Source organism: Eublepharis macularius, chromosome 11 (genome assembly GCF_028583425.1).
Source record: "Eublepharis macularius isolate TG4126 chromosome 11, MPM_Emac_v1.0, whole genome shotgun sequence".
Lineage (NCBI taxonomy): Eukaryota > Metazoa > Chordata > Lepidosauria > Squamata > Eublepharidae > Eublepharis > Eublepharis macularius.
In genome coordinates this window covers 36,824,743-36,852,292 of record NC_072800.1, presented here as the reverse complement: position 1 = coordinate 36,852,292, position 27,550 = coordinate 36,824,743, and the positions used below count along the sequence as shown (strand labels likewise).

At 40.0% G+C, this 27,550-nt stretch overlaps 1 protein-coding gene across 1 annotated transcript; it reads right to left on the bottom strand.

Annotated features, from left to right (window-relative positions):
- Positions 1 to 996: 996 nt before the first annotated feature.
- On the bottom strand, positions 997 to 27,507 carry ABHD5 (abhydrolase domain containing 5, lysophosphatidic acid acyltransferase). Its single transcript, XM_054992077.1, has 7 exons — positions 27,386 to 27,507; positions 14,420 to 14,505; positions 12,067 to 12,439; positions 7,643 to 7,797; positions 6,660 to 6,771; positions 5,742 to 5,928; positions 997 to 2,412 (listed from the first exon to the last, which is right to left on the bottom strand). The coding sequence occupies exons 1-7, from the start codon at positions 27,505 to 27,507 to the stop codon at positions 2,323 to 2,325; spliced, it is 1,125 nt and encodes a 374-aa protein (XP_054848052.1). The 3' UTR covers positions 997 to 2,322.
- Between the last annotated feature and the right edge of the window lie 43 nt (positions 27,508 to 27,550).

The following is a 27,550-nucleotide window of genomic DNA, read 5'->3' as shown; positions in this document are numbered from 1 at the left end:
AGCATTAAGAAGCCAAAATAAAAGTTTTGCTAATTACAGTAAAATAATTAAACCAGTAATACATCCACTTAAACTAGTAATACATCCACAAAAACAGGAATATAAAACTATTCCTTAAGAGGCTCCCATGTTGTCTCAGGACAGCACAGCAGCAACAGGCAAGCCACGGTTATCTCCCACTCCACAGAAGTTCCAGCAGGGCCACAAGAGCTCTGGAAAATGGCTGGCTCTTGCATAGCCAAGGAGACCTTATTCTGTGACTTCTCCAAGGCTCTGTGGTAGGGGTGCCATGCCACAGCTCACAAACTTCGAAGGAACGGAAGGTGAATCCTGACACTGTCATCACTTCTGGTAAAAAACCAGAAGTGGTATCTTCAGATGCTCCAGCATTTATTATTAGAACATCTGCCACGTCACCTCCGTTTTTTACTAGAAGTGACGTATGCACACCAGCATGATGCTGGAACATGCTCATTCCCACAATTTCCTCCTGCAGGCACCTGAGGCACTAGTGGTCCACAAGCTCAGATGCTGGGAGGCTCCCTACTGTGGTGGGAGGTCAGAGAATGTTCTAATTAGATTTGGTGTTTTGAGGGTTTGCTCTGTTCTGTTGGGGTTATGGGTGGGTGTCCTGTTTCTGTTTGACATTGCCATGGAGGATGCATAGCATTCCCACCCCCTCCACTGAGAACAATGGAAACCAGGATGGCTGGGGACACTTTAAACTTGAGGGGGTCTTTAGGAGATCTTGGTTAGATCCCTGCAAATGTGGTGCCCATGGGAAACAATGGAGCCGTAAATCTAGAAAACCTGGGGAGGGGGAGGGGGAAGCATCACAAAAACAAACCCAAACAGGCATAGGGATACCTGAAAATTTGGGGTTATGGTATTAGTGCCCCCTCATTCCAAATGCAGATTTTACATTTTCCAAAATACACACCCTTATCCAAGTCTATATATACACAAGAGACAGCACAATAACTGGATTTTCAAAAATAACTTCAGACTGGTTCAAGACTTTAATTAAGAATTCAGTAGCTATTTCAACATTCAAAAGCTAATTAATAAGTTACTGTGCAGACCTTTGTTTATAAACTACTCCCACTTGATTTTCAATTGACAAAAAATTGCTTTTTATTATAACAAAAGTACTTAAGAACTAATGTCAACTTACAGTTCTGTGAAGAGCTAGAGCATAAATAGGTCTTATTAAAAATACTGCATGGAATCAAGTATGTTATTTAAAAGTCCTGAGGTAAAGATGTTTTCCCGTTTCATTTGTATTTGTGTTGTTTAAATTGGAAGTGTCTTTTAATAGGATTCCTGGGTGTTCATAGTAATATATTTTCCTATTGTCCGCTTAAACTGGCTCACTATTACACTAGTCTAAGAAAAAAATGTTCATCTTACCATATTAGTTTATCCAAGGACTAAAGTGGCATTCTTGCAAATGTTCTAAACGTAAGGCTTAAGCCAGTAAAGGATCATGCAACTGTATCTACAAATGTTAAACTAAAAAGGCATTTGAATCTTAAAGTCCCTGGATTCTATAACCTCTCTTTCAGCAAAACAAGTGTTAGAAATGGCAAAAAGACCCACTAAGAAACACACAATTTTTTTTTGCAACTAACAGTACCTAGAGTTGGGGAGGGATAGAGATGCACTACTGCTTTGTGTCCTACCTCCAATTCCTACTTTTGTACTTTTCCTTAGAGCTTGGTGATGATTCTGACAGTCACACTTCATAACCTAACATAGGAAATTTGGGATTTCAAGGAGAAATATCGGTGAATGTTTTCAAGTTCCAAAAAAGACCAGTGTGTCAAGAAAGACTGAAAACTGAAATAGCTAAACATTTGCTCCATATTTCATCATAGTAGTATAAGACCCACTGGGTCATCAGATTGTAAAGGAAATATTTCATTCTAGCTAGATACAAAAAGTCTTTGTTGTATGTGTCTTAATTGGAAAATGCTCTCCATTTTTAAAAAATTCAATTTAAAAAATGTCCAGTTTAAAAATATTAGAGAAACAAATACTCTCTCTAAATATATAAAGAGCAATATCAAACTGAACCATACAAAGTTCATTTTGAAAATCTCCCTACCCCAGCAAAAGGCACTATATGGCTTAAAGTGAGTGAGTAGCATTTTGAAATAAAATGGTACAAGCTAAGCCTAGTTGTATGTGTGTGTGTTTTAAAAAGTTTATTTCTTCGTATTTTACAAAACTTTGGATTACATCGGCAGCTGGCTTTTCTAAAGAGCAGAATGTTGGTTAGTCCATACAATTGCAAATCTTTTCTGAAGAGCAGAATGCTGGTCAGTCCACAGAATTGCAAATCTCTTTTATTTTCTGGTTGAAATCTTCTGGTTGATCAGCATACACATAATGACCAGCACCAAGGATAGCCTATGGAAGAGACAGAAGGGAGGAAAAGACAGTGTAACTAAGTCTACTTAAGGTGAACTTGCACAATGACTTAACTGCTATGACGTATTTTCAATTGTTACCGCAGCAACAGTCTTAAAAAACTTGGGTCAAGAAGACTTCCAAAAGGCAGGATGTTGCAGATTCACCCTAACCACTACAAATGTTCCCAGACAGTACACAGACCAATTCACACTGAACTAGTCTTAGAAGGACATCTTCTATTTGCCATTATCACATAGATGTAGCTGTTTCAATATAGGCAAAATGCTTTCAGGTTGCCAAGTAAGCAAAGCCTTGCCAAGCACATTCATTCCTCTATTTAATAGTGTGCTTCTCAACAAATTAGGGTGGTGCCATTATGCCATATTTGGTTAAGAGAGCCTTCTTGCCAAAGTCACATGCCCACACCAATGACTTGGTGTGTTGCAAGCCAACTCCAGAGATCAGCACTTCACAGCACACAGAAACAGATCTTTGACAAGTTCTGCTTCTTTAGCTATCACAACAGTTTATTTCAAATTGGTTGGCGGAGAAGGGTGACCCAAGTGATTTAAGACACAAAATATTAAATGCTAACTGGCAAAGAGATTTTGAAATTATTCTTAAAATCAATTAACATGAAACAGCAAATCTTATTTCAACATGAGCATAGTTTGGCAGAGGTAGCAGGATGATTTGTAGAAATGATTTTTTGGGCTTCTCTTTTTAAAAACAGAGTTCCAAACTGCTGGGAGGTGGTGGTGATGTTCTACAGAAAAAACACTCATGCTTTATCTAGCTTGGCTTCCCACACCTCCTTTGGTGTTTATTTTCAACCTCACAAAAGCACATTACTTGGTAAATAGAATCATCATCTAAATAGAATCATCATCATTAACAGTTTCTGGGAAACATTTTATAATGTTGCATTTTGGTAAAACATCCTCCAAGGAAGATTCCTTCAGCTTAGAGACATTTTCCAACTTAAATGGCTTTCTTCCAACAGAAAAGCCACTGAAAGTTGGAGGAAGGCTTCGAACTTCAGCCAAAAGCAAAGGTGGGATATAAATATTGAAATAAAAAAAAATGTTGCTCAGTATAGTGGTAAGACAGAGACAGGCTCCACCATAATCCTAAAAGGGGCAGTGAACCATCCCACACTGCACAAATGGCTACAACAAAATTTGTTTGTCTGAAACTTTTGATATTCAGTAGTCTGGTCTACATGGATTACTGTCCTCCCAAAATGAAGATCTGCAGAAAGACTCTGATGGGTGAGAACATGATCTAGCACAAGAATGGTCCCTTTCCTTTTTAGTATTCTGCAGAGAGTAGAGTGGGCAGGGTATTTTAGAAGACTTTTTGGGTGTGTGTGTGGAGAATATATAGGAAACCCTTTAAGCAATCTTGTAACGAGATACTACACTTTCTACTTAAAATTCCAATTTCAGGAGACAACTCAGTTATAGCAACTTTCAGAGAGAATTTCAGCAGCCAGTTGTCTTCAGAAACAGATAAAAAGCATACATGTCATCAATCTCTCCCACATCTGATAGCTGTATATGTAAAAACATTTAATGAGCAGCCAAAAAAAAAAAAAGACAAACAGAGAAGATGTGTGGGGAATGGTACGAGACACACATTGTTCAGGCCTCTCCAACAGCAGGCACAAATAATCACAGATACTGCCTTGAGAAACATCCTTCTGCTATTCAAGAATTGTGGAGTAAGTGGAACTAATGTGAATCTGGAGAGTTTGATCCATTAAATCTCTTTTTATGAAAACAAGTGTGATTGCTTCACAGTCCAAAACTTGAAGCGTCTTCAAGGAGTCCATACATCCTGGTGTGTCATAAGGCTTAGTAAGAGACTGACATCCAAACTCATCTCATGGAGGCTTCACAAATCAAGAGTTCTAATCAAGGCAGGTGGCTCTTTGTAATCCAATGACTACAGAAATTGCACTGGGTATTCACCAGTAGGTTATGTTCAAGGAATTAGATAAGACGGACACCAACCATGCATTCTAGGCACTTGGAAACACAGCATGCCAATGAGGTTGTATGCTTATATTTATCCCACAGGCAAGAGTTAAATTGTGGAAGTCTCCACTTTATCAGTAACATGAATTCAGAGCTGGAATGTGTGAGAAAGTCTCCCAAGCATCTTTGACAGCTTTCAACTTCCTGTTTATACAAGATGGATGTTGGATGAGACACAGTACACCAAGAAATTGTTATGGATTTTATTCCAACAGGTTTTGAGCTTGTGGGAACATTCATTCCAGATACCCAACTCTGTGGTGACAAAGCCAATAGGTGGCTCTTCCTGTGCTGAGTACGTATCAGGGACCTTATGAATGTTCAAACCACTGGCACTTAAAACCAGTACAGGCACACAAGACCAAACTAGACAGTGTAAATAGCCAGCTACAGCAAAATCCAGCAGCTTGGGTGAATTGAAAATAACTGCAAGGACATCCACTGACATCAGAATGCCATCTTCATACTGCTGCTAACCTTTGGGAGGGCTAACCTCTCCAGCCAGAGCCCAACCCCAAGGCCGCTTGTTTATAAGAGAGAGGGGTTACAGTGGCAGATTAGGATCTGAGCAACCCAAGTTCGATTTCCTGATATGCCAAGGAAGCTCACTGGGTGACCTTGGGCCAGTCACATACTCTCAGGCTAACCTACCTCAGAGGGTTGTTGTGAGGGGAAAAAAAGGAAGCGAGGAGAATGATGTAAGCTGCTTTGGATCCCCACTGGGGAGAAAGGCAGGGTATAAATGAAGTAAAATTTAAAAAAAAAGAAACACGAACAGGCCCAAAGCTGGATGTTTCAACAACCAGGATCCCCATCCCCACTTTATGGATGTCCATGCACAGCAAACATGTGGATGTCAACACCTAAGAAAGCCAAGCTACAAAGCAGAACCCTTGTTCGTTGGCCCCCTCACCGCAAGAATCCACTCTGAGGTGAAAGGAGGAGAGAGAGAGAGAGAGAGAGAGAGAGAGAGAGAGAGAGAGAGAGAGAGAGAGAGAGAGAGAGAGAGAGATCCACAAGCACAACTGCGGTCTCGGCACAACTGAAATTTGAAATAAATGTCCATGGAAAGCATTATCTTTCACATTCATGTATGAAAAAAAGAAGATTAAGAAATACTTAAGGGAACTGGAGTTTGATTTGACAACAGGGTCAGAGCTGGGGGGAAAAACACTCCTACCATGAATTTTAATTCAAGTGCTCTTAAAATACTAAAACTGACAGTATAAAAGCAAGGCAATTTATATTTAAAAAAATATCAACCTCTTGACTAAGCACCCTACTTACCATAGTTTTCACAAATGAATTTGGTCGCAGAGACTGGATTGTGGTCCCAGAATTGCCGTCTATACATGACCGTGCTCCATAAATCACAGTGATAGGAATGTCTTGGTGCATGTGGGCAATCCGCTGCAGCATTGGCCTTTTTGCCCATCCATATGGAACAGTCATGTTCTTGAAAGCAGTTTCACCACTTTAAAGGTATAAATGGAAGAAAAGGGGTAAAAAACTGTATTCAGAAAACATTACCTCCAAAATGTGTGACCTGCAGTACTTTTAAGCTGAAATCTCATTTATCTAAGCACTAACTTTGATGAAACATTAAATTCAACTCAAAAAGTTTAGGAAACATACCCCATTTTATATTACAGTGTGAAATTGTCTGTCTCGTGTCTGCTTAATTCTGATTGATAAATACTACGTCAACCAAAAAAACCTTACACTCTTTTAGAAGATATTCATGATGAGATTTTGATTGGGTGCTGGGGGAAGTGCATTTTTTATCAGTGCCTTTGCCACTGAGCTTGGTTCACTGATAGAAGAGTCAAGAAAGGATTCTCAGCTGATGTGAAAGGTTTTGATAAAATGGATAGATTTTCCCTCTAGAATCCCAAAGCATTAAGGGTTTTAATTTTAACAGACCAATATTCTACAACTACAAGCATTTAATCCAGAGTTTCTATTGAATGCTGCCAAACTGTATGATCATTTCTGCCAAATCCATTGATTCTTGGTACATCTTTTTGATTAAAATACCTTAACTCTGCAGACAAAGTGCAAATCAAATTCTAAACTAAATTAATTCAAAATTAAGGCTGCTAGTTCATTGCATGAATGATACTTAAGTGATTCTCTTCATGTTTTGTTTAACACAATGAAAAAATTAGGGATTTCATTTAACATTTTTGCAAACTTTAGATTTACCTTGGTGACTGCACATTACAATGGTAGATATATTCAGTCACAGTATCATCATCAAACATGGAAGAATACTTTCTCTTGAAATCTGGCCTAATACGCTGTACAAGGCTCAACCCTGTCATAAATCAAGAAGAAAACAGTCTTAACACTGCTGACTGTTGGGCTTTCAAAATACCCATTAACAGTATTGTGCATTCACTTTCTGTGGCCACGTTAAAGTGCACATTTCATAACTTTAGACAAGAAACAGAATGTAAAAGGGAATGCTTTGACTGCTAGGAATACACCCATCACACACATACATAAGGAGGTGGTCTCAAAGAGATGCTTTACTAACAAGTTAGGGACCATAGACTTCACCACTAAGTTGCCTTATGTACTGTTGCTTTAAGTACATGCTCCTTTGTACTACTTGTTTCTTTATGTATGACCCTACTAGGTAGTTCTGAGTTGTTTAATGTAAGTCCCAGAACTGCCTGTTGTTTTCTGAGTATACACAAAGCCAATTCTTAGTCCCTCTAGCACGGTTCTGTTTATTCTTAGAGGCAGAAATCCTCCAGGGTTACAGAGAAATGGTTCTTCCACCACCTGAATGCCCACTACCCTTTAATTGGAGATGTCAGAGGACTGAGCTCAAGGTCTTCTGCCTACAAAGTATGTGCTCTCTTTACCTCTGAGTAAGAGCCCCTCTGCAACACAAGGAGATATAGCTAGATTCTCAGAAACTTAAGAGTATGCATCTATTGTTTATTGTTTATTTGAGTTTCTGACTTAAGAATGCTATCCTAACTTTTTTTGCAGCATCAGTAAATAAGATGTCTCTATCCCATCTTTCTGGTTAGAAGGCAACTACCACTTAAACTGTTTTTCTTTCTTGCCCAATGTGCACCTAAAGTCTATCCTCAGCCATGAGTTCTGAAGCTCAAATAGTATAATCAGGTTCCTTAAAATACCAATGCTATGAAAATAAACTGACAACTACTCACCAAATGGGCCTGCTATCCTGAGACCAGCCAATGGGTTAAAAGGACTCAAAACTGCTCCAAGTGCTTTGATCCAGATTGGAATTGGTCTTTCTTGTTCAGCACTACTTGGTCTTTCCGGGAAACCCCATGGTTCCACTAATATAAGATGCTTTACCCTGTTGGTATAAATGTCAGAGGTTTTGGTGTAGTAGTTAAGAGCAGCGGGACTCTAATCTGGAGAACCAGGTTTGATTCTCCACTTGAAGCCAGCTGTGTGACCTTGGATCAGTCACAGCTCTTCCAGTGCTATCACAGGCCCACCAACCTCACAGGGTGATTGTTGTGGGGATAATAATATACTTTGTAAACTGCTCTGAGTGGGTGGTAAGTTGTCCTGAAGGGTGGTATATAAATCAAATGTTGTTGTTGTTGTTGTTATGTCAACAGGGCAATTTAAAAATGATGCTTGCTGTATTCCAGAGTCAACGTTACATCCTTACCTCTGCTCAATCAATTTTAGGTGGCTCATTAATTACTTACAGGAAATACCTTTCCTTTAGATAAAGCAAATTTGATTACAAGGAACAACAGGAGATTCTGCATGGTCAAAATTAAATCATGCCCTTCATCTAAACTTCCCATAGGTTGTTCACAGCTTGTATTTAAGTTCATGATTAGAGATTCTTAGCTGTGATACAAGGTGACTTTCAGCACAATCCTATGTAAAGTGACTCCAGACGCTACCCCCACTGGAAACAAATCAGTGGGCAGACCTTGAGTAACTCTACACAGCGCTGCACTGACAGTTATGTAAATGAATGGCCACAACCAGGAGTAACCAGAAGTAACAAAGTAAAAAGGTGTTTAGAACACAAACTACTAAAAAGTGGCATCAGAATATCATAGAAACAGGAATTTATCAAGTTTCCTATATCTTGATAAAATCTTTACCACAAGAGGCAATACGCTCACAAGTATAAAAATCATTCTGTTATCACTGGCATTCTAGAATAAAATTTGTAATTCAATAGTAATTTAAAAACAGCTATGGAGAAAATACAGTGTATCGTCTCGAGAATAAGTATGGCCTGACTTGTCTTCCAATAAATCCTAATTTGCTATTCCCCCCCCCCCCATATAATTCACTAACATCTGTGCAAAAAAGATCATAATTCATATGGAACTGCGTTCTGCTAAGGGGGACTGTGACAGACTGCACGTTTTTTTTAAAAAAGCCTGGAGATGCTGTACAGACACAGCAGCAGGATCGTTAAGGGTTAATCCCTCACAGATACAGAGAGCTTTGAGTGACAGGTTACTCCAAGGGATCTGATTGGGTAAGCATGAGCTAGAAAGAGGAGTGTCTTTTTTCAGCCCTAGCAGAGAAGAATGGAGAGTGAAGAGTTGGGAGAGGGAGCCCTAACACAGAGCAGTTTTAACATTAACAAGAAAACTGGGCAAAAGTAGGCAAGGAAGTTTGGGAAGAAGGTGCAAACTCCTAAACGGGCCAAAGAAAGGAGATAGAACAGGGAGGTAGCCCTGGAGAGTGAAGAGATCCGGTTGAGAGTGTGGTTGGAAACTGCCTGTGGAGACCTTCAGATTCAGTTAATAACTGAAGGAAAGCACTGGTGTTTGGAGAAGGGGATTGGGGTACTAGAAAGTGGGTTCCAGTATTGTAACTCCAAAAGAGAAAAGGAATATTAAAAGAAAGTATACTAGAGTGTTTGGGGAAAACCAAAGGAACAAAAGGCTCAAAACGTAAGCATTTAAGTATCTGTGAAGAGCATAAGATCTGAAGTCTATGCATTTTCTGATTTTACCTCAGATAATCATTTCTATTGTTTAAGGATGAGGGAACATCATAGGGACACAAAATTTCCACAAGCATTTGTGCAATTGGTCAGTAAAGATATAATGTCTCTCCCTACCTACTGTCCTTTCTTTTCCTTACTTCTTTAAAAGAAAAGGGTGAATTTCTTCCCTTCCCTGTGCTCATAGGTTCACCTAAACATGTTAGTTTCATCTGAAGTCAGTGGGCTTACTTCTACATAAATAAAGCTACAGTATGATTAGCCTGCAAATCAGTTCGAATGCAAGTGTTATTAAACACACCATTATTTTGACATAAATATTTGAGTCCAACACAATAAAATCACTAAAACAAGTTAATTCATAAACCCATCACTCTTTTTTACAGCCACGTACTGTGAAGGTACTGTCAATTAGTAAGCTTCATCCCCATTTTCATTCACTAAAACACCTCACACACACACGTGTTTTCTAATTAGTTGAAGAATGTCCGGTTCCAGATGACTTCCACTTCCACAGCATCTAGGCCAGAGGTCAAATAATTTCTTCATCTCTTAAAACTATGCTGAAGCAAAAGGAATGGTATTTGCTTCCTCTAATGAAGGCAGCCAAATATTGGTTCTCCCTACATGAGCCTTTTAGCATTTGTCAGCATTGTGGTTCTAATATAGTGGAACGTATGGTTAAAATCCTTAAAATATGATTAGCTAGAGATAATTATTATGCTATTTCACTTTAATTTTCAAGAACTGATACCTGTCCCAAAAGATTACACACTAATTGCGTGTATTAATTCAACAGCTGCTTCTGAAAGTGCACTTTTCACCAAGTACAACTGCTCAAACAATTTTGAGGCCATCACACTGTTATAGTGCATACACACATTGAGTTAGATGCATGCACACAGTGAGTAAGATATAAAGGTTCGATCTGGGGGGGAGCACTAACAAAATATTGTTTGAATTCCGTATTTGGAAGGGCATGCTTATTGGTAAAATATCAGGACTGCTGCTACTATATTGGAAAGTTGTTCTGTAAATATAGGAACATTACTTCTAATATTTAATCCAAACTACAATCATGTCAAGAAGACATGATTATAGTTTCGTTTAAATATTAGTATTCTAATATGCAGAATCAGAATGATGTTGATGGGGCAGAAAGGAAGTGCTACAGCTGATCAGTGGTGGTAGATGGATCCTTTAAAATGTAAAGGTTCATTATTTCTTAGGGTACAAAACTGCTCTTGGAACTCCAGAAGCCAGGTTTATTCCAGAGGAAATAACAGCTCTATAAAATTTAAACAGGCCATGAGCTGCTGGTCAGCTGTATAGTGCTGGAAAAAATGAGCAAAAGACTGGGCCTCTGGACTGTGGAAGCCAGGTCCACCACCAATTACTTCCTATGGATTATAGACCCAGACTTTGGAGCCTGGAGGCCAGGTTGACTGTCCATTATCTGCCCTTAGACTTAACAGGTCAGCATCTGTGCTCATTCCACACCTGATCTTTGGGCCATTTATGATGATCTTTTGGGTCCATTAGGCTTGGCAAGACAATTTCATAGGGCAGCCAAGCCTCATAGGTCTCTTGAGAAGATCACTAGGTGCACTTGTGGCTGACCCTCCATTCTCACACAAGTGCTTAATGCCAACCCACACACCTTGCACTAAATGCACCATCCCTCACTATTTTCACCAATTTCCTTTTGATTTCTCTTGGAGAAAGTGGGGGACTACGGTCCTGTAATCATGCCCAATCTCAGCTGGTTTTATTAACAGGCAACATTGCAAAGAATATTGTTTTTGAGTTTTCTGCATTTTTATCTTGCTAAGCAGCAGCAGCTTACTTCTCAAGACAGCAAAAAACTCATCAATGCAGAGGGAAGATAGTGAGATATGAAAAAGCAGTAGTGGGGGCAAGCATGGCCCCACAACACTTCAGACTGAAGACTTGTCTTCAGTGAGCAAGCAATCTTTGCACACTATACCAAAGCGGGGCAGTCTTAATGATTCTAGGGTCAAGGACAAACGTTCAGGACAGGGTACCAGAATAACTGCCATCACCCAGTGCTACCCTCTGCTGGGGCAAAGGAAGTGATTGACCTTGACCTTGTCCTGTGTGAGGTGGGAAGGAGCTGCCACCACTGCTAGAAGCCAGCTGCCCAAGCCCTAGATGGAGCAAACGCAACCAGAAGGAGCCTACTCTTCTCCATCCTTTGGGGGCAGGGCTACAAGTGGTTGCTCCCCCAGCCTGAGATCCAGGGCAGCTGCCCCTACTGCCATTGACTAAGACGACCCCTGCACCAAAGATACCCTGGAAGACTTTCAGTCACGGAATACCAACTAACTTGTAGTATAAAACTGCCATCTGAAGACAATACATAATTCAAGGGGAGTGCAATTTCTATTTTGGGTCTACTGCTAGTCAATGTAGTCCCATTAAACGAAGGATGAAAACAGTCTTTCAGTACTACATTTGAAGCTCAAAGCTTCCTTTAAATTCAACTGTGCCATACTGCACTTACTTACAAAAGAGAATGATATGCTGTACAATACTTTGTCATCAAGTTAAACTACATTTATAGCTCTAATACACCAGAGGAAGAGCTTTCCTTTATGTATTATTTTTAGATACCTTGAGGGGTACTTTAGAGAGTAAGCAGCTGCTAGGAATCCACCCAGGTTGTGTCCAAGTAAAATCATTCTGTTCAAGCCTATTTTATGCCGCCATTCTTCAATAGATTCCACAAATTGATTCTCTGCTACTTCTGCATCAGTTTCAAACTGCGGTCTACTACTGCGTCCAAATCCCAAGAAATCAAAGGCATAAACAGTCCTATTTTCACAAAGATCTTCAAAGTTCAGAGCCCAAAGTCCGACACCTCCTCCAAACCCATGGAGAAGAACAAGTGGAGTTTTATGGGAAAGGTTCTGAGAGAATGTTAGTGTCCATATTTTATTTCCGTTGGATATGAAGACATATTGTTTATGGTATGGACTTTTGATACCTGAAGAAAAAAAGAACAAGACTTATATCTTATTATTCCAACAGTGACATCTGACAGTCACTTCTAGGCATAACAGATTAAGAGGGCAAGTCCGCAGAACAGTAACCTCCAGTCTCATTATGTGCAGTAAGGGACCCATGTGCAGTAAGGGACCCATCAGAAGGGCAGGAAGCAGGTCCTTTAACAAGAGTCACAATTACATTGAGAGGTGTATGCATTCACATTACCCTTCCTCCTATGATCTGCATGGCCTGTGCACATGTTCAGGATGGGACAGGAATAGCTCCCCTGGGGATTTGTTAAACATACTTTTCCAAGTCCTTTAAAAATCCATAAAAAGAGGTCCTTCAGAATAAAAGAAGCTAAAAGATTTTAATAGCTTTTTAACAATACTGCATTTGTTGTTTTCTATAGAAGTAGATAGTATTTCTGTTCTTTAAGGCACTTTTCACATATTGAAGCAAAAATGTGTAACAAAGGAATTAATTTATAGAAGGACAAAGGTTGGGAAATGCCCCAATGTAAGATTTCACTGTGAACTAGTTATGCAAAAGATTGTACATCTAAAGGCTAAACTTCAGAACCCACAATGGAGCTCAGCAATTGGAACTCAAGGCTGGTAAACTAGCCCTAAAAGCAACTGGTAACGGGATAACACGGCACAATCTACATGGGACCGTGGTGCCAATAAAACAACCAAAAATCCTGTTTCCCCCTCCTGGATAGCACTAAATATTAGCGCACTAAGTGTGAATACTGTTCTTGACTTTGGGACTTTTATTTTACACCTGCATACACTTGCTGATCAGGAAACATGTGTTTGGGGAACATGTGTATGGCCATGATCCAGATCACTCACAAGGCTACTGTTTAAGGACCAAGGTGTACACCTGGAGGTCCAGTAAAGGAGTGTGAGCCTCAGGTATAGCTTGGCCCCAAGTCAGGTTGTGTTTATCTGAATATAGGATCTTACTCAACTCCCTGACTGGAAGCCCCCTTTCTTTCTAAGATCCAACTGTATGGTCAAGATGCTACATATTCAAGCCAATTTGTTTCTTACTGTATCTCAGCTTGAGAGAGGGGTAGGAATATGTGAAACTCTGAGATTTCTTAACAAAAAGACCGTACAGACTTTTGGGAGTTTAGTAACAATGTGTTGAGTAACACACAACATATGATACATCTCTAGAAACAGTCAGGGGCAGAATAATTTTATAAAACAATGTGCAAACAAGATACAGATTAGTAAATGTGGTTTTAAATCAAGGTTCAAATAAAAACACCACAATAATTTCTTGATATTGGATGTGAGACATCTGGGATACCATGGAGGATATTGCCACCAAAACTTAGGAATCTGCATTTACTATAGGTTTAAAAAAATAAAATACTAGCAACATTGCAGAAGGCTACACATGTCCAATTTACGCTTTCCTACGAAGAACAAGAAGAGGGATATCTTTACTAACTGCTTTTCATGAGCTACAGCAATCAATAATCTATCTGGCACAGCATACACCTCGTATAAGAGGTGTCCCCCATTAAGGCTTTGCATTTTGGCTTTCTCCTGGAAAAAAGTTAGTACCTCAACAGAGAGGTACTAGCTTTCTCAAGATGTTACTGACAACAGCTGTCCAGACTTCAGAAGGAACACTGCATTCTTTTTCAAGCCTGTTGCTTGAAATGACAGGTTGAAAACTCCACTATGAAGAGATCTACTTGTGAGTAGTGTACTTGACTGCAGTAAATTTACTTGCAGATAGACTCTCTAGCTTGCAGCTTGAACCAACATATTTGTAACTCAATATATTTCTTGCCCCTGATTGCTCCTCAGCACATTTGCAGTACACCCAAAATCAGCAAAAACCTGCAAACCACCTCCCCCATGAAAGGTAAAAGTCCAGACATACCTTTAGTTCTTCATTAAAAAAGGCACTGACATTATGTTGAAAATAAAAGCTGATCATTTGTAATGCTTACATTTCAGTATTTTCTCTTCAGCTTCTTTAAGCTGTACCGCTGATGTAGGACACCATGCAGGCAACCAACTAGACAGCCATCCTGACCTATAGCAATAAGAATTAAACCATAATTTTAAATGCTGTAGAGTTTTATAAGCAAAGTATATACTTTCCACCACATCTAAACAAGCGCTTTTAATGCTATACAGGATAAAGAACTGCTACCCTGCTTCTTGCAAAGAGCAAGAATAGCAGTTATTCTTAAAATCCAAAACCTAACATGAAGTCTAGTAGGATGATTATTCTTTTAAACCAAAATGTAAAAATATTACAGCAGTGGTAAGATAACTCAGATTAAACACAATTATAGGAAATTACATTAATAAAGATCAGATGGGCTTTATGTATAATTGACATACACTCAACTCTATAAAGTACACCACTGTAAACATAGTAAGTTGCCAGGAATTACAGTGTTATTAGATGCTGAAAAGCTTTTTAATTGTTCAGGAGAAAAATTTATGATACTACCAAAAATGAAACTAGGATATTGACTTATAAGGGGGATGTATACATTATCTAACTCTTCAATGTAAGATAAATGGATGACTCTTTAATAACTATACACTGCAGAGGAACAAGACAAAGATGCCATTATGTCCATATCAATATCTATTAATAAAGTTAAAGGAATGGAGATAAGTGGAAGTGAGCATAAAAGCAACATTTCAGATAACAGCTACCCTTACTACAAATCCCTAGTAGTCCATAAAGGAAATTTGTTGGAATTGGAAGTTTCAGTTTACTATTAATTTGAGAAACTAGAGATTTTAAATACTTTGGTTGGAAAACTGAAAAATAAACCAAATAAGTGAAAATACCATGGAAATATATAGGGATTAACATTACAGTTGACAATTTAGATTTATATAAAACAACTTTGTATTCATAATAAATGAAGTAAAAAAAGAAACTTAGAATGGAAGGAACTGGATCTTTTGCTAGGGAAGAATTTCTGTGGTCAAGATGTTATTATACCCACAATGAAGAGTAGCTCCCAGAATGACAGATCCTAATGATCATTAAGTGTGACCTTGTTGCATAGTTATAGAAAACCCACAAGAGTCTCTTGTGAAGGGCCTAACCATACGGGCAAAATTATTTTGACACTGTCAGGCACGTTGTTCTGATAGAGAAAGATGCTGGTTTCAGGGGAAAGTAACCATCTCCTGAGTAGCACCGGGGAGGAGGAAAGAGTTTCAGTCTTTGGGGGAAGGGGGCTTTTGTGAATATGTTACGAGCATAAACAAACCTACGACACAGAGCTGCTCTAAATTAACTGCTAATAACAAAGATAATGCGTGGTATCAGACTGACAGCCATTCATGACAGCACAACCGTTAAGTTGCAGAAATTGTGCAAGCACACCGTTTCTCATTTTATCTTCTCCTGTTACCCAAGTGTAAAGCTTCTACTGCTATGGGACCTGGGCCTTAAATGAAAAAAATTACACAACTTATTTCTCAGTCTCATCTGCTTCTCCCTCCTGTGCCGAGAGAAGTCATGCACAGGCTTAAAGTGAAGCTCTAGTAACTCTGTGGAATAATATTAAGGCCAGGACCCAAAGAGCCCCAAACATGTATGGAAAGAATGTGTGATATATGCAATACATCCAATTCTCCCTATCCACTGGCTGCATTCTCCTGTGCCACAGTGTACATGGCTCCACAGTAGTATGGAGAACGCATAAGAAAGGGGACAGAGTATGGAAAAGCTCTGGTAACATACTGAACAGACATGTAACCCTCTAGATCCTAGCCGACAAATCCTAGTGTTTATTTGAATATTTATATGCCAAAATTAGTAAGTTTACTAACAAGCATTACATACACAGTGAGCAGATGCAATATCTGTCAAAGGGATATTGCAGTACAAACTCTCCCAAACAACTTTGCCCAGCCTGCAGGGCGTTTTGACAACAGATGAGAGTTATTTTGTGTGCCGATGCATATTTTGACAATGCTATCATACTTTTAGAAGATTGCTCGTCCCAGTTTCTACATTAATTATGCTATATGAGAAGCAACTGTGATCCTATTAATGAAATGTTCATTTCTGTGAAAGAGATTTAGCTTTGTCATGGGTAAACATTTCCCAGAGGATAAAAAAAGGAAAGAAGTAAAAGTTTAAATGCCGTAAAATCCAATCAACAGTTCTAAGGTAGAGTTTTTGACCTGACCTGACTCAACAGATCTGAAGATTTACATTAAAGAAAACAAAACATCACTGATTTCATTATCTCAAACTCAGTGGCACCATTTCTTTGGTTGGCTCTTTATGCCAATTAGCTCTGCCTTAAGATACAACACCAGTATTATCCAGCTATTGTAGCATGCAGAGCAGTGATTACCAACAAGGTGTCCGAGGGCACCATAACATCTGCTGGTGTCTCTCCTGGGGCCTTCCTGAGCCATGGGAATAAAATATGAAGGGTCTTCAATGGAAGAGGGGAAATACTAGGAACAAAACAGGGAGCTGAGGATCACTTCCTACCAGCTGACTGCCTGGCTAGCACAGCTCTGATCTCATCATAGCTGTGTGCCTTTGATTTGATAGTCAGACACAAACTATATGTTTCTGGGCTAGCAAACTTCTCTCTGTGGCTATGCAGGGAACAAATCTTCCCTTTTCTCCCATAGGGGCAGACTGGCCATTTAACATACAGGACAATTTCTTGGTGGGTTGCTATCCAGAAGGGTGGATAACAGGCAGGGACAGACTTAAGTCCCAGCAACTCTGCTAGTGCCCCATGGACAGCTTGGCCTAGTCCTTTCAGTGTCAAGGACAACTGGTGTTAGCTCAACAACTGCCCTCACCACCAGTTTGTGGGAGGATGCAATGGGTACGCAATTAGCTTGGTTAATTCTTGGGCCATTATCTCTTCCCAATCTGCTCTGCTTTACCAAAGCAAAGAGTTAGTTCTGGTTTTCTCTATTCCTGACTTCCCTATGACAGCCATTTTGTGACTGGGATTTTGAGAGATAGCAGTGGATACAAAATGTTTGCAAGCTCAACAAAAAAAATAGACTTTTGGTACAGAGCATGTTCCAAAGTTTTTGCCCTCAAACTGTTCAAATTATCAGAACACTAGTGGCAGAGGTCGTTGTGAAAAAAATACAACAGGCTCTAGCAGCAGGGCTGGGCCGTGGATCAGCTGGGCAGGGAGAAAGTGGTGGTTCACTCGCCTTCGCCCTGTCCAGCTGAGAAGCCCCGAGGCAGTGGGAAGGACCGGCACCAGGCCTTCCCGCAGCCGCACGGTGGGGAGGCAAACCATTTTGCCCCCTCTTCTTATCTCTGCTACACATGCATGGGGATAAGAAGCGAGACGTCAGCAACATGGTTTGCCTTTTATGTTTTAGGATTATTAATTTACAGTATTCAAAAATTAGTGTTTCTGTCTCTCACACTCACTGTTTCCTTCTTTAAAGAAAAGAATATTATGGCTTAGCTTGCCATATGTGGCTTTTCAATTTCTTCATGCAATGCACCCTCTTCCCTAAATAGCTGCTCATGAGGGCTGAGTATCAGTGTGGAACAAGAGAGCCTGTAGTGGCAAGGGGGAACCAGTAGAAATCCTTCTCCATCTCTTTGGGAAGGTGTTTGGATCCAAGCCAAATGACACCATGCTGGTCATTCATATCAATAGTTCTGCTTCAAACAAACAGCTGTTCGTTAACTGTTACTTCACATCTGCATGAAAAATGTACTCTCGAACTTGTGCCAACTTATCTTTGGACAAATTCTGAAAAACTTGACAGATGCATTATCAGTTGATCTAGTGCATATTACAGCAAAATAAAATAGAAAAAACATGAGGAGAAGCAATACTTTTCTTAGTAAAAATCTTTTCTGCATCAATAATTTGGAGGTGCAATTTACAAAATTTGTGAGCGTGCAACTCCTTTATAAATTAATGGCCTGATAGAAGGTAAAGATCACAAAGTATAATTTCACGGAGGCTGACTAGGAAAACAATTAGCTACTGATCTAGAGATCAGTGGTTAAGAAGTTGTTACAGCACTACCAGGGTGAGGTATCTATCTTGGGGGTTCTACATGCAAGGCAGAAAATGGACTCTAGGCTAGATGCTAACAACAGATAGACGGCTGAGGAGAACTGACACAATCAAGTTACGAAACGTTGTGGATGAAGATAACTACCTCCCACTCTCCTCAGTTCAGGGCAGCTTAAAAACAATTAACTTGGCATATTCAGGACAGATGAAATACTTCCCCACACATTGTATAATTAACATATGCAATCTTCTGGTGAATATTAATTATGCACTGTGCGATAGTTAAATGAAACTTCCAGGTACGGATGCAGTATGCTGTAAATGCCAGTTACTCAAGGTCAAACATGGAAGAGCTCTTGCCTTCATGCCTTGTTTGTGGGCTTCTTAAAAGGTTCTGGCATTATATGGGTTATGTGGATTTTTTTGTCTGAATCAACAGGAATCTGATGTTCTTCTCATGATACTTGCACACTTTATAATAATGCCACAATTTGATTTATAGTTTATATTGGATTGGATCCAAAGGCTATGTGAAGAATCAGTCTCTCACTCTCAAAGAAGAAAAAAAGCTTGAGATCCAACCAATGCAATTTATGTTCTTGAAAGTAATACAGAATGTTTTGATTCAGTAAGAAAAATATTGCATATGTTTCAACTTTTCAAAACAATAGTATTTTGTTTAAACTAGGAAAGTTACACCACTGGCTTCCAAATATCTGGAAGCTTTACATCCAGCTGAAACTTCAGACTAGCGAGAACATAGGATTGTGAGGGCTCTCCAAAGTATGGAATACTGAGACCTAAGAGTGAAGACCTAAGACTGAGACCTAAGACTGAAGCCCTCCTGAAAAACGAAACATCCATTTAGTTAATATTTCAATACTACATTGGGAACCTGAAGTTTGTCATCTCAGGTGTAGCTGTTGGGCAAAAGGCTCAAACACTAACAGAATTAAAATAGAACATGTCTCCAGAAAATGCCACTTACAAAACTGAACGGAGTACAGTATCCACAGACCATGCTTTCACTATAACCAGGTGAATACCTGAAGTTCAATAGCCTCTAACTGCCAGGTCACTTTACCACAGTATACACACTTCAGGCACCTCAACAGACCTGAACTAATGAAGAATTATTACTGCATGTGACAGTGGGAACTAGGCCATTTTTATTTCTTTAAAAACCAAGGGCAAGCTACTAAGCTTCTCACATTAAAAACTTCGTACAGAAAAAAAAATGTCTCAGACTTCTTGTAACAGACAAGCAGTTGGAAATTTCTCGGATGTGACTGAATGACAGCAATACAAGAAAGCAACTGTGCCCAGTCAGAAAACAAAGTGCAATGCTCACAATTAAGCCTTTTATTTCCTACCCATTAAATACACACTTTTCTGGGTTAACTTTCCAGATCAGCTATGATTGTCTCATTCATGATCTAAAGCACCCTTGCCTAGCCAAAAGGCAATCTACATTAAATGGATCTGAAGCAAATGAAAAGACTGCAAGATCAAATTTAGAAGTAAAAGAGAATAAATCCAGCTGGATAAATAAAAGCCCAAGAGGAACTTTGCTTGCATGTGGCCTATGTGCTCATTAACTCGACACTCGGCAGTTGTGGAGATCATGGCTAGGGTCCAAAGAACTATGAGACTAGAACCAAGAGCCCGAGGGGGTTTGGGGTTTGTTTTTCTTGAACTGCAGCTTTCTATGTTGAACAACCAACTGCTTGACGATGAAGAGAATTGCAAAAGCAGTTTATGATGTGGCCTTGCTGGTTAGCTGGCCAAAGTCTGAGAATGCTACCAGGCTAGTGTTGACTTAAGGACCTAAGTAACTGGATCTCGGTCTTAAATGCTAATATTGTTAAGGAAACAAAGCACTGGTGTTTGCTATAAATAAATGCAACAGATACATGAATACCAAATTTTTAAAAAGCAGTTCAAATGGACCTCAGTACATCTTATTGATAAGCCATGCCAGGATCCTGGGATCCTGGCATGGCTTTATTCAAGTCTGGCTTTATTCATGTGCAGGATACATTTTTAAAAAGTGAATCCAGCTTGAACACCAACACTTGGTTTTGCAACCTTGAAAGCAATAGCTGTTCATAGTTCAGATGGCCCACAGAAGATCCAGTGACTAGCTTATCCTAGAAAGGAAGTAACAGAATCCAGTGTTTTTTTGCTGGCCAAACATTACCGCAAATAAAGACAAGGATTTCTAGAGATGGTGAACTGAAGATAAACTCATAGCAGTCTATGTTGTTTGCACAGGAACGAAGTCAAGAATGCAAAGTTAAAGCCAATATAGATAAAATGCAGCATACTAAAACACAGCATTTTAAACTTTAACACTACGGAAGAATTGTATAGGCAACTTACATATGTAAATAATTTGGGTTTTTTTACTGGCTTATGATGTGTATATTTTGAGAGATTTGTGATCTTTAATATTGTTTTGGACTGGCTTATGTCAAACACATTACACCATGAAGAAGCAGGATAAAAAATTCTAAGCAAGCATAAATACAGAAAAGGAAGAAGTTGCATGGATTGTTTAAAAAAAAGAAGTTCCATCCGTTTCACTTGCATGCTTGGATAGTTATCTATCATCCAGGACACAATAGGATTACTACACACACATAACCTGAGTTCCCACAGTTTAAAGAGAAATCTGTTAAGCTCCACATCTCCATTAAAGATTCAATTGTATGAATCAGTACATCTACAAAAGGGGTTTGAAGGAACATGACATCACTAGGTCACCACAGCACGTGGTTCCCTGCTGGGAACAGCAGTCATCAGGTGGAGTCAGTGTAATGCCATGCAATATTTTTATGCCAAACAACCTGAGGCAGAACTAGCGTGGACACAGCTCACCTACACACATCCTAAAAATAATTCAGATGGCATGCAGTTTTTCATAGTTGTGAGAATGATTAGCAGTATGATTTGCAGCTATGTTTACATCTATATGGTTGGGGAGGGGGAGAAAATGTTTAGAGAACAAGAACACACGGCAGTTGAGAGAATTCAAGAATTAATGCAGTGTGCAAAATTGCTAACAATACTGTGCGAATGACTGATCTCAGCTGGAAATAGATGACCTGGGGAGAAGAAGGCTTAGATATACACATTAAAGAGATATAAGGTATAAAGCATTAAATTCCAATTTGCTCAGAGATCAACGTCACATCTCAAAATGCAAACATGCATACACCTTATGCCTTCAAAGATCCAACTGAGACACATCTTCAAGGGTAAAGTTGGTGTTTGATCAGTTGGGTGTGGAATACACAGCAGCAAACTAACACACACAGTTCCCCCACTTCTTTAAAGTTTTTCAAGTAAAGAACAAGTATTACTGTACTCAGGATAGGGACAGCTTTGCAAACCATATAAATTATCCAACTCCAGTGCATTTTAATCCAATCATTATATATAAACATGTACAACAGTCATTTACTAGACCATTGTCAGCAGATAGTTAAGTCTAGGAATCTATCATACTGGTCTTCATTCTTCACTGTGGGTACATATAATCCTCTTGTTCATTTATCTCCAACACCAAGGTACTGGGTTATAGTTCCCTGTAACAGCTGGGGAGAGGGGAGGGAGCTACTGCACAATATTTCTAGGAAGCTTACTGTACAGCAGCTGTCGGAGGGGTCCTTGGCAGATTATTGTGGTATGTTGCTACATTAGGTCAGAGGTAAAAACAACTCTTCCCTTATATAGTTATTGCCTCTTGAACTTTGTATTGAGAGAAGACAGTACTTGGAACAATCAAAGTAAAAACGAATACAGAACATGATGCTGCCACCCAGGGCCTCCTAAGCATACAACTGGAGAACTACACTGGCCCTTGACTTGCCAAATACTAACATGAGATTGTAACAGAAAGAGTACTCAGCCACCATGATATCAGAAACAGTTTCAATAAATTGCACGCTTAAATGTAAAGTACTCCATTGTACGAATTTTATAGAATTCAATGGTGAGCCTCACTTGAAATAAAACAGGGATGCCTCCCCACATCTTATACCTCTTTTGTGAGTATATCCAAACCTGCTTCTTCCCAGGTCATCTACTCCTTCCTTGCATAACTTAAGGTTATCTTATAACTGCATTCAAGTCAACTAGGTACAGCAGCTCTTGGGAAAGAAAGCACTGAGAATGCTACAATTAAATGTGGGGAAAGTTCTGTTGACAGACACTGTTTTGGATATCCAAAAAGCAAACATATATGGCTACCCGGTAGTTATTTGAAACTGCACCCAAATATATTCAACATGCTTACACGCAATAGAGGCCACTACAGATTCACATAAGAATCAACTCTGTAGTAGATCTGAAGGGATCTTTTTGCATGCAGGTGTACCTTTCCTGAAATAGCTATTTTTACACCTCATACTAAAACACAGAGCAATACACATGAGAAGTGAAACTAAATCCAAAGGTAGTCTTCTACTTCCACTAGTACAGCGCTGCAAACATTTGCAATTATTTTCCCCTATCCATAGTTCTTTGAAGCCAACCAAAACTATATTCATGATGTTATGGGAATATATACAAAATAAGGGCATGCAGCAGCATCTTGACTGGCTCTTTTGTTTCACCCCTCAGACACTCTTGCTTTCCACTGGTAAAAAGTCAAACAAATACCAAAGCCAGATCTGATAGTCTGTATCACTTCATCACGCAGCACAAGCATTTGCTTGGTTAGAAATGCCCATGTGCAAATATCACATATCTCTATTCAGTGATACAGGGCAGAAAATGTTTTAAAATGGGAATTTTTGCTAAGCTATATTTTTCTGTGGAAAATTTCCCACCTTACGTATGTAAATATAATCTGTTTACCTACAGCTGTTAGGGCTGGTGTGCTGTGAATCAATCATGTCAGATGGGGTAAATGAGAGATATGAAGTATGGACAAACCCCAAGGCTTGTACAGGGGCCAGCCTTGTACATGGTGCACTTGTCTCTTTTTCTAACATTATTTAAATTTTACTAATGTTATTTAAATATTTAATTTATTTAAATTTTATTAGGAATTTTTTCCAGAAGGGCTATTTTATTTGATTGATAATATTCTGAACACAAACTGGTTTGTTAAGAAAGGAAAAAGAAAGACAAACTACCACAACAGGAAAAACAGGCTATATGAGCAGAAATTTTGAGACCCAGGACTTGTTCAAAGGTCCATTCACCCAGGCTTATTAGTCAGATTAATTTATCATCCAAATGGGCTCAGCTTGTCTTGCAATGGTTGCCTGCCCCACACTAAATTGACAGGTCTGGATCAATTAATTACTGGCAGCACTGATGTGACTGGCTCAACTTATGGAAACTGCAGTTGTCATAGACTTAAGTAGCCATGTGACAGTGACTAAGCAGCAGAGAGATACAACATGACATTACACAAGGGTCAAGTGATATTCGTACTACAGAGTATAGTGCTACCTGTACTACACAGGTATCTTGCTGATTAATTTTCCAGAACAAGTAAAAAAAGTACACTCAAAATCTTGTAATACCAACTAGTATAAAGCAAGCTGCAATCTGCAAGAAAAAATGTCAAGTGTTGCAAAGGAGAATGTTTGTGTTTGCACGTGAGTGTGTGTATATGGAGAGTGATGGGTGAAGTCTGAGGATATATTGTGAGAAGCTTGGATTAGTACATGTGTGTTCTGAGAACAGACAAGAGGGATCAGAGGAACAATGATAAGAAATGTTTATTGAAGTGGGCTGTATAGTAACGAGAACAGAAAGTGGAAGAAGTAGATTCATATGATATAGACTGAGAGCCAAGTTACAAGTGACGCCTTACACAGGTTGGACACTTGTCAGCTTCCCTCAAATTTTGATGGGAAATGTAGGCGTCCTGGTTTTACAGCTTGGCTCTCTATTACAGCTGCAAGACCAGGATGCCTACATTTCCCATCAAAACTTGAGGGAAGCTGACAAGTGTCCGACCTGTGTCAGGCGTCACTTGTAGCTTGGCTCTGAGACCACAGCAAGTCAGAGTGTGGGAATACAAGAGCTGTGTACGTAAAAAAGAAAACATACACAGGGAAAACATATGACAACGAAATCATGCAAAACTACAGGGCATATTGGGCAATAAAAGTAGGGGGAAACATGCAACAGCAAGAACGTGGTATAGTAGAAAAGCAAAAAGAACATATTTATCTGTTATACTACTTAAACCTCCTCTTTCCCATAATTCAAGATTGCTTACAAATTCAAACTTTAAAAATAGGTAAGTGGCGAGGGGGAATGATTGCAGAGGTACCAAGCAGATGAAGGCAATTACTAGGTGGGTGTAGACGAGTGGGAGAAAGGGGGAGTAATCAAGAGATGAAGCACTTAGACAAAAGAGTACTTTTCAAAACTGAGTCACCTCAACCACCTTGTTTGTGTGTGCGGGTTAAAGAAATGCTAAAGGTAAAATAAATGTTATGAGGTTAACTATTATGCAAAGCAGGGATCATTTCCTAGAAAGAGCTGGAGGAACTCATTAGCATAACTCATTAGCATATGCCACACCCCTCTACAGCACCAGAAGTGTGTCATTAGCATAACTCATTTGCATAGGCCACAACCCTTGACATAGCCTATCCTGGCTGTTTTGGATCCAATCCTGGCCATTCAGGGCTGAAGTTGGGCCCAAAATGGCAAAAAGGGTCTGAAAATGGCTGAAAAGGAGCCTAAAATGGTCAAGATCGGGCCACTGCTAAGTGGGAGAGTGATCCACCACACATCAGAGGCCCTATCTTGGCTGTTTTGGCCCCAATCCAGGCCAAAACGGGCCCAAATGGCTGAGTCAGGTGGGTGGGGCCACCTGACATGTGACTTCTTTGGGGAACTACTGGAACTGCGTTCCTGCACATTCCTCCTCAAAATGAGCCCTGATGCAAAGGAAGGAAAAGTATTGAAGCCGTGTAATAACCTGTGGTGAAAGGAATACATTAGAACATTTTTTGACAAGGCTCATATGGGGAAAACAGCAGAATTTGCTTTAGAGTCAGCGCAGTATATTGTGTGGAAACGTTAATCTTTATATACTGAACACCATATGAATTTCAGCCAAGAGAATCCAGAATAGCAGATAGAGATGTTAAGATTTAATGTAAGCCACAGGTGAACCTCCAAACATCATTCAAAATAAGTGTCACAACAAAGAAGTCAACACCTTAGCACAAGATAAAAACAGAACCCATGCCAGGTATTAGGGAACAAGGCTTTAAAGTAAAAAATAGACTAATAGCTCTTTTTTAGAACACACTGTGCAGAAGTGTACAAACTATATGGACAGTGGCTGTACCCACACATTGCATTATCAAAGTGGTAATGTAGTATCCAGTAATTATGTACTCCCTTCCCATACAAGCTATGCAGTTCTGTATTAAACGGCTACCTCCACGCATCATTTGTTACTGAGCTAAAGCAATCATTCACAAATGAATTTTCTATACCAGAAAATCTAATTGTGAATTACATACTATTGTTGTGCTATAGCCAATATAAAGGGGAGGGGCCCCAGCTCAGTGGAAGAGCATCAGCTTGGCATGCAGAAGGTCCCAGGTTCAATTCCTGGCACCTGCAGGTAAGGATCAGGTAGTAGATGATGTGACAGACCTCTGCCTGAGACCCTGAAGACCCTGTTAGCCTAAGTAGACAGTACTAATTCTGATGGACCAATAGTCTGATTCAGTATATGGCAGCTTAATGTGGTCAAACAATGTGCACAGTCATTACATACAGAACAGCACAGCTTGTACAGAGAAGGTACATGGAGGCCAGAACTTATTTGGAACCCAGATCACAATGGCATTTATCGGGAGGTAAGAGAAATGTATGCGACCACTGGAGAATATATATGGGGCATGAACTTGCTATGGCAAAACTCATACACGTGAAAGCAGCAGATTTATATGTTAGAATTAAGTTCCACCAAATCTTTGTAAAACCGGAAAGTGGAATAGGAGACCCTGAAGCAAAACAAAGATAGGCAATGATGAATCACCCTCTCATCCAGGCTACTGTTTCCCCTCTCCTAAGGCCACCTCTGCCCATCTCTTTCAATAAGCCTCCAAAACCAGAATAACCTCCAGTGCAAACAAGCAACCCAAACTGGGCAATTTCAGAGGGTAGGAAAGAGAAATTTAAGTGGCAGAAGAGCTCAAAATACCATGCAGACTTTTAAATTGCCTCCCTTTATAGCGTTTCACCTACCATTGCTTCTTGTTTAGAAAACTGGAGAATCTCTAAGGACAATACATATAGAAGAAAAAATGCAACCACGAAAGAGTGACATACATTGGTAAATGGTGAACAGCAAAAATAGCATACATGGCAGCGGGACCAACTTGGAGATATGCCCAGCAAACAAGCATAGGATAAAGGCAATCGCTAGGTACAGACAAAGCTAAAAGAGAAATTAAAAAGTAATCAGCGCCGTTCTAGACACGAAGGAATACTTAAAAATTAGTCCTCTCAAAAGCTTCGTTCCTAACTGAAGATCTGGAGGGGCAATGCTTAAAATAAAGGCAGTAAGCAGCACGGAAATATCGAGGGCAAAAGGAAAACACGAAAACGTTTCCGGAGTTGCTCCGTGCGGCACAAGACGCGTTATGCCGCACACAAGCGGCTCCACAGGCATTCGTGTTCACTGCTCAGCCGGACAGCAGCACTTGCCAGGGAAGCCGCCGCCGCCGCATAAGGCGGAGCAAGGTGAGGCAGGGACACGGCAGAGACATCCGTGCACAGCGAGGCGAGCGTGGGTGGCCCTTGGCAGCGCGGAAGGGCCTCGGCTTAGCCTTTAAGCGGAGGAACGCGGCACCTGAGAGCCCCGTGAGGGCACGAAGGGTTCCCCCAGCTGAGAGACGCCTCTCTCGGACTCACCCTTCCCTGGGAGGCGCCGAGCTCTCCTCCTCGGTCATGGCGGCAGCGCGGCGCTCGACGGCCAACGACGGGACGGCGGCAAAAGAAAGGGCGACCGCGGCCAAAGCCCCACCGCCGGCCATCACGGGACTCGCCCGAGAAGTAGGCGCGTCAGAGCGTCGCCCC